Source organism: Ascaphus truei, chromosome 7 (assembly GCF_040206685.1).
Source record: "Ascaphus truei isolate aAscTru1 chromosome 7, aAscTru1.hap1, whole genome shotgun sequence".
Lineage (NCBI taxonomy): Eukaryota > Metazoa > Chordata > Amphibia > Anura > Ascaphidae > Ascaphus > Ascaphus truei.
The window spans coordinates 4351950-4359429 of NC_134489.1; the positions used below are offsets into that span (position 1 = coordinate 4351950).

General features: G+C 46.4%; 1 protein-coding gene across 1 annotated transcript in view; it reads right to left on the reverse strand.

Moving 5' to 3' along the window:
- Positions 1-7009, reverse strand: part of PRSS16 (serine protease 16) — a 38333-nt gene extending 31324 nt beyond the window's left edge. The window contains exon 1 of the mRNA XM_075606884.1: positions 6843-7009. Within this exon, the coding sequence (XP_075462999.1) occupies positions 6843-6903 (61 nt within the window). The 5' untranslated portion in view covers positions 6904-7009. The remainder of the gene's footprint in view (positions 1-6842) is intronic.
- Between the last annotated feature and the right edge of the window lie 471 nt (positions 7010-7480).

Below are 7480 nucleotides of genomic sequence, written 5' to 3' on the forward strand. Positions count from 1 at the left end.
ACACACACACATATACACATATACACACACACACACAATCACCACCTTGCTGCCACCACTGCTCCGGGACACAACCCCCCCTGCATCTCCCGCGCGGCAGGGAGGCAGGCTCAGGGATCGGAGCAGAAGGGAGACACATCTCCCGCTCCCCTTCCCTTCCCCACCCCCCACGGGGGCAGCGCAACCCCCCTGCATCTCCCGTGCGGGCAGGGAGGCAGGCAGGCACAGGGATCGGACAGAAGGGGACACATCTCCCGCTCCCCCTCCCTTCCACACCCCCCACGGGGGCAGCGCAACCCCCCTGCATCTCCCGTGCGGGCAGGGAGGCAGGCACAGGGATCGGACAGAAGGGGACACATCTCCCGCTCCCCCCTCCCTTCCCCACCCCCCACAAGGCAGCGCAACCGCCCTGCATCTCCCGTGCGGGCAGGGAGGCAGACACAGGGACCGGAGCAGAAGGGGACACATCTCCCGCTCCCCCCTCCCTTCCCCACCCCCCACAGGGGCAGCGCAACCCCCCTGCATCTCCCGTGCGGGCAGGGAGGCAGACACAGGGACCGGAGCAGAAGGGGACACATCTCCCGCTCCCCCCTCCCTTCCCCACCCCCCACGGGGGCAGCGCAACCCCCCTGCATCTCCCGCGCGCGCGGGCAGGGAGGCAGACACAGGGACCGGAGCAGAAGGGAGACACATCTCCCGCTCCCCCCTCCCCACTGGCGGCACAAGCCCCCTCCATCTCGCGCAGGCTGACAGCCACAGGGATCGGGCAGAAGGGGGCACCACACAGCGGCAGATCGGGAGCGAGCACACGTCACTGGGAGACTCATGAATATTCATGAGCTTCCACTGACTGCCGGAGGCAAATTATAAACAAATGCCAGCTTTTAATATGTCACAAAAATTTCGCCGATTAATACATGGAGAACGGATTGACTGACAGCTATACAGTTCTTTAGGTAAATAGAGATTGCCCACATGAAGCTATTAAAGTAAAAAAATAAATTAAAAAAAAAAAAAAAAAAAAAAGACTGAACTGCAGCTTTAAGCGATGAACTAAAAGGGAAAATCTGGAACAGGGATTGTTAATTTGTAGTCGTTACTGCCAGAGGATAGCGATATTGTTGTTGTTGGGTGCGTGGTGACATGTGGGATGGGTTGGATAAGAAACGTCAGTTGGCTACAACTTTGGCAATTTGTTGCAAGGCTTTGCAATTTTGGCGAGTGTTATAGGCAAGAAGGCCACCAGAATTGTTCAGCATGATTTGCTTACCTGGACATGATTTAGGGGGCTTACCGGGAATGGCTGTGTGGAAATATGACAGTTTCACCAGAAGATGGCGGCAAGAAACAATGTTTGTTGGGATGTGAAGGAGAGATTTGTGGCTCACACTGATGACGCCATTCGAGGAGCGACAATGGGGGTCTTTTGCAAGGAATTTAAAATCCATTTCGGAAAAGGGGGACATAGTGGAAGAAAAATTACGAAGGGAAGTGTTGTTGGGTAGAATGTCAGGCCCATTTGTTTTTAAATTGCCATTGCAGAATTTGAGGGTTTCGCCACTGGGTCTGGTTAACAAGTAGGATGAGAGTACGTTTAGGTGAATCCATCATTTATCGTATCCAAAAAGGTAATTCGGTGAATGATGGGATAAACATGGAGTGTAAGGTTACATATGCCTCTTTTGATAAGACATTACAGTGAATGGAAGCAGGGCAAAGGACGTTGCTAGCAAAGACAGATATTGTGTTTTCATTTATTGGGGTGTCATTTTCAGGAACATGTGTTTGCCCATGGGTGTTCTATTTTCAGCTTCTATTTCGAGGTTTTCAGTATGAAGCAGGGAATAATTCAGTTTTGCATTATCTGGACTATTTCTTATCCGTCAGTCCAGCTAGCAGGTCAGCAACTGCTGGTCACTTTCAAACGAATTTGAAAATGCTTTGGTGTGCCCTTAGCAGAGGGAAAAACAGAAGACCCGATTACGGTATTGTCAATTTTGGGGATCGAGAGACACACAGGACATGTGAACGGTAGAAGTTTGGGGAACAAGCTTTATAAACAAAATAAAAAAAACACAGGAAATCATTTTTTTGGTTAGACAACTTCAGGTAATTAACTAATTGTCGGTCTAATTCATTATCTGTAGTAAAGCTGCTTAGGCATTTGGTTTTGCGTTGTTTGCAGCAAATAAATGGTTTAAACCGCAACACGTTCCTGGAGTCGAAAATTCCTGACGCCTTCCTGTTTTTAGTGAAGCGAGTTCCGGAGAGGAGCGCAGGAGGCAGCAGCAGCAGCGAGTTTGAGTTGCCTGGATATCTTGTGAAGCCCGGCATCAGAGGACACTTTGATTTGGTAAAGAATTCACTGTCTGAGGCTACTTGGGTAGCATATGGTAAGCTATGGCTCAAGTGGATGCTTTTAGCAAGACAGTTAGGGAAAGTTGAGAATGATCTGGAACATTTAAGAATTCTGTTAATTTATGTCAGATGCATAATTCAAGGATTTCACGTAAAACTGTTGAATGAAAATTGGCTTGTTTGGCCTTTTTCTATAAGTTAATAAGATGCGACCAAGAAATTCATGATAAGGCGTTGACTGACGTGCTGGAGGATGCGGTCTGATGCGGCCAGTTCGTTTGAATTCTTTGATAAAGTTGTTAATGGTGTTGGATAAGACTTGTTTTTCTGGTTATGAAGCGGTTCTCTTCCGGGCAGCTTTTGCGTTAGCATTTTTTGGGGCCACGCACATCAGCGAACTATGAGTGGGAATAGAACTGAAGTTGTGCAAGGAGAAGAATATGTGCTGGTTTGTGAGGGGATGATAAGATTCAGGATAGCAAAAAAACAAAACAAAACCCTACTGATGAGGGGTAAGGCTGCGTCCACGCTGCCGCTGAGCACGCTTGAAGCATTTACATTAGCGAATGTAAATATGAACGGCCACGCTCACGTGCCCGTATGCTCGCCGGCACAGATAAAATTGATTTCAGGCACACTGAAGGGTCACACAATCAGCGCCACTCACTTCAAATAAAATTCTATGCAGGACAGCCAAGCGCCCATGCTTGAAGAATTATTGACGTCACCGCTCTCAAGCATGAGCGCGCTCAACGGCAGCGTGGCCGCAGCCTAAGGGTGCATATGAGTTTCGTTATTTGAGTTCCATGGCCCAGCATGCCGGGGATTGTTTGTAAAGAGTTTTTTATTTATTTGGCCTACGATGCAGGGGGCTTTCATCATGCATGAAAATGCACATCCCTTGACAAAATATCAGTTTAAGTTGTGCTTGGAGAACTGCAGAATTGCTCCAAGATGTTTGGGACTCATTCGTTTTAGATTGGCGCAGGTACAGAGGCTGCACGGTTAGGTTTGAAGGAAGAGGAAGTGTTGCAGATCGGGAGATGGGAATCCACTCCTTATCGCAGTTGTGTGGCTTCAGGCTCATCACAGGCTGTATGGATTTACAGGCACTCCTACGTGTAATGGGCAGCGAGTAGGGCAAAGGCCAGGCCATACGGTAAGGCTAATATGGTCACAATGGTCGCTGTGAATTATGACGATCATGATTATAAATGCAGATTCAGTAATTACCGCAGTCCACGCAGGGGGCAATGATTTGGGTCGGGAGAAGACTTTTCAATTAATAAAAGAGGATTAAATATGGCTTTTTCAAGATATTTGGCGCTGTTTAAAGATGATCTTGATTTGTTCCGAAATGGTGCCCAAGATTTTTTGGAAGGATACGAGGATTTGTAAACATGTATTATTTGTCATATTAACTCTGTGCCCAGGACATACTTGGAAACGAGAGGTAACTCAATGAAATACTTCCTGGTAAAACATTTTATAAATAAATAAATAAAATAATTGAAAAGTGCAGAAGGTGAAAGTACAGTATCTACATTTGTAAAGAGGGTTCGCGGAAAAGTAAACATAAAGGAGTTAGAGGGTGACAATAGGGATGTGCTACGGGCCGATGGAGTACATCTGGCGATCATTGGACTAGATATTTTTAATGTGGAGGTTACAGGATGGAATTGAGGGCACTGGCTTTGTGGAGGACACAGACAATTTTAGACTTAAAATGTCTTGCGTGTTGCCGGATGTCCTTGCCAGCTGATGTAGATGTGGGTGATGGTATGGGGATTGGCCGGCTGGGCTTAGGAAGGGAGCACCAACGGTAGAGCTTTGCAGCAGGCATGGTGCCAACCTTTGTTTAAGTTATGTTTTTTACGTGCCCACTTAGTGGTCATGCCAATGGCTGGCATTGGGAGTTAAAAAGTGTTGCTGGCAAGGTCCATGTTGTAACCTTAATAAGGCTGTGGCCATTCTTTCATCCAGATCTACTTGGGATTTGGGTGGTAGGGACTGGGGGTTAAGAGGTGAATGGACCGGCAGTCATGACCACTCCTAACCAATTCTTGTATGCTCTTCCAAAGCCGATTATGTTACTACTGCAAGGCTGACACGGACATTTTTACTGTACATGTGAGTGTATTTGTGTTTTTTTACCAATAAATGCTGTAATGTTTATCTGAAATATGCTCCCTACATTTCATTACATTGTGGGGGAACTACGTGGGAGAGAGGTGCAGCTGACATCACGTCATCTGATATAACCTGTTCCACTGATTGACCCTACACGCAGCCCTGCAGTCTGTGAAGGAAGCTTAAAGATATCTTTCTATTCATCTGTGCTTACACATGGCCGTGTAAGGCTGAGTCCATGGTGACTCAGCCCGTGCGGAGGCGCACTGAGGCCGAGGGAAAGCGGGTGCTTTCCCTGGCCTTGGTTAGCGCGCCATCCGGGGGCGTCGGGGGGCGGGCCAGTGACATCACGGAACTGGTTCGCCCTCATTGGGCAAACCGCTCACGTGACCGGCACTGCGCTCCCGGGAGCGCTTGAAACTACATTTTTCATAAGACCCACGCTTCTGCACGCGTGCGCGAGCCCCTGCTAAAGCCGCTCTCATTGCGGCTGCAGGGGCTCACTGGTACGCGTAAGCGCCTCAGAGCACGGGTCAGCGCCTAAGCCCGAGGCCTTAGTAGTGTAATTATTGATTATTGCCCTATTCCATCACCTCTGCCCCTCATTGGGTACAGATCTGTGTACTCCACGTATTCATCACCATTTTGTTCCTGTATAGTCTTGATTGTCTACCTCAGTGTCCTGACATTCTTATTGTCCTTTGCTCCCCTATTGTTTCTCTTTTTTCCCACTACTGCAAGGCTATCTGATCTCTGACCCCCACACCATTAGCCATGCTAGGGATCATGATCTTTGGAATGTTAATTTAGTGTCAGCTCTTTCACTGGTGAGGCCAGATGTTTAGCAACAGAAGAAGATTAGCATAGCAGCATATACCGATATATAGTGACATATAATGCACCATGTAATTTCTTAACACATTTCAGCTTTCTAAACAAAACACTTTCTAAGTTATAGTCACAGAATTTAAATAAATGTAGTTTAGTTAAAGGAGCACTTCCCCCACTATGAAATATTTTGAAAGTGAGCTTTAGGTCAAGCAGATTACCAGGCTTTTTTTTTTTTTTTTAAATTGTATTTTTATTTAAAAAGGCGAAAGTCTGCAGTCAAGTGTCCACATGGCAGCTCCTGCTGTTTATTCTCACTTGCACCACTCCACTAGGCAGCACTGAGCTGTTTTCCATGCAGACTACAAAGGATCTGATCAGGGGGAGGGGAAATCATCTGAAAGGCTTTTTGGATAAAAAAAAAATAAGTTTCTTTGTCTTCTACCAATGTCACTAAGTGAGAGGGGATTAGAAGCCATATTCCCTTAGGTTTGGGGCACACCACGTTATCATCCCTCCCACATTGTACTGCGCTGAAGAGTATGCTGGTGACGTACAAATAAAAGCATAAAATACACAAGTTGGAAAACCAGTTAGCTGGGAAACTACAGATGCAGTTATGTACACACAGTATGGGGAACACATAGGTAACAAATATAAAAACAAACATGCAAGTCAGTTCTAGCACCAATCATTTAAGCCACTTTGGTTGCTGTGTGCATACAGTCCTGACACCCAAATACTGTTTGCATTAAACTACTGGCTTCTGATGCCTTTCAGTTTGTGCTGACGGTCTCAATTTACAGCGTGGGACCGTCACGCGCGTCTAGAGCTTCCTCTATCCGACCTCAAAGATCTGACACTTGATCAGATGCAGAGATAAAGCAAAATTAACACCTAGCTGATGAAGCATCGAATATTTCAACCTTCCAAAATACTTTTTTTTTTTAATAATAAAAACACAACCACAAAGTCTTAACCGATTCTGCATCACTGGCAGAAAGCTTTCTGTGGCCAAACCTCACAGGCACTTTGGGGGTTATTCATTAAACTGTGATAGTTCCCCAACTGGCACAATCACCAACTCCCATTGAAGTCAATGAGATTTTGCCATCCAAAAGTGTCCCGACCAGCACTATCGCAGTTTTAGCACCTGCCATCCCAGAGACAAAGCCCCCTCTTGCACTGAACAGTGTCTGCCACACCCAGGAGCAGAGTGGACAAATTCCAGCTATATGGACATAATTGATTGCCTCTGTATAATATAATAAAAACAAACCCACAGGTCACCTCTCACAGTTAAAGGGACTTTAGGACTAGCTCACTGATAATGTCACTGCCTTTGGAGGTGAAATCCCAGTGTCAGCTCTCTGTGATCTAGGGCAAGTCACCTAATCTCCTTGTGCACAGGCAACAAAATTAGAGTGTAAGCTCTATGGCCAGGGACTCATGCCACAATAATTCTACTGTATATACAGCTCCCATTATCCAAGAACAAAACTATAGTAACCCATTCTTATACTTACCCCCTTCAGTTGCCCCCAGCAGGGTCAGCAGGAAGACAAAGTGCAGCCACATCACCCTCATTTCAGATAAGCAGCTCCAAGCTTCCTGTTTCTGTCTCTAAAGACAGGCGGGGAAAAGACTGACTAGAAAGTATGGTAACTTCCTACATGCAGCTGCATACAGGCACATGACTTCAAGGGATGGGTGTAACTCACATGACCATCCTGTGTTCTGATTGGCCCCCAAGCTGCCTAGTTAGCTTTCAGTTTTGCTACCTGGCCAGGTTGTCACATGACTGAGGTTTTAACCCTTGCCTGCACATTGTTCCTTACAATTCAGTCTTCATCTTACTGATATATCATTGGCATATCCCAGAGAAGTCTGCATTCCTGTATTTCCCCATTATCGTTTAGCAAACAGTGCAGCTATAAATTCTGGGTAATGACATACAAATGAGCACAGTGTGTCACTCTTTGCTTCCTAATCCACTTTAACATGGAACAATATTGGCTTACGCCTGACGCATTACACAGCTTTTCAGCACAGCCTCTGTTAAAGAAATGCACGGCCAGTAAACCTACTCAGATACGTCTACATTCCTTAAAATGCATTAAGGGCTGCGCGGAATTTTAGTTGGCTGACGTCAGTCAGCCTTTCT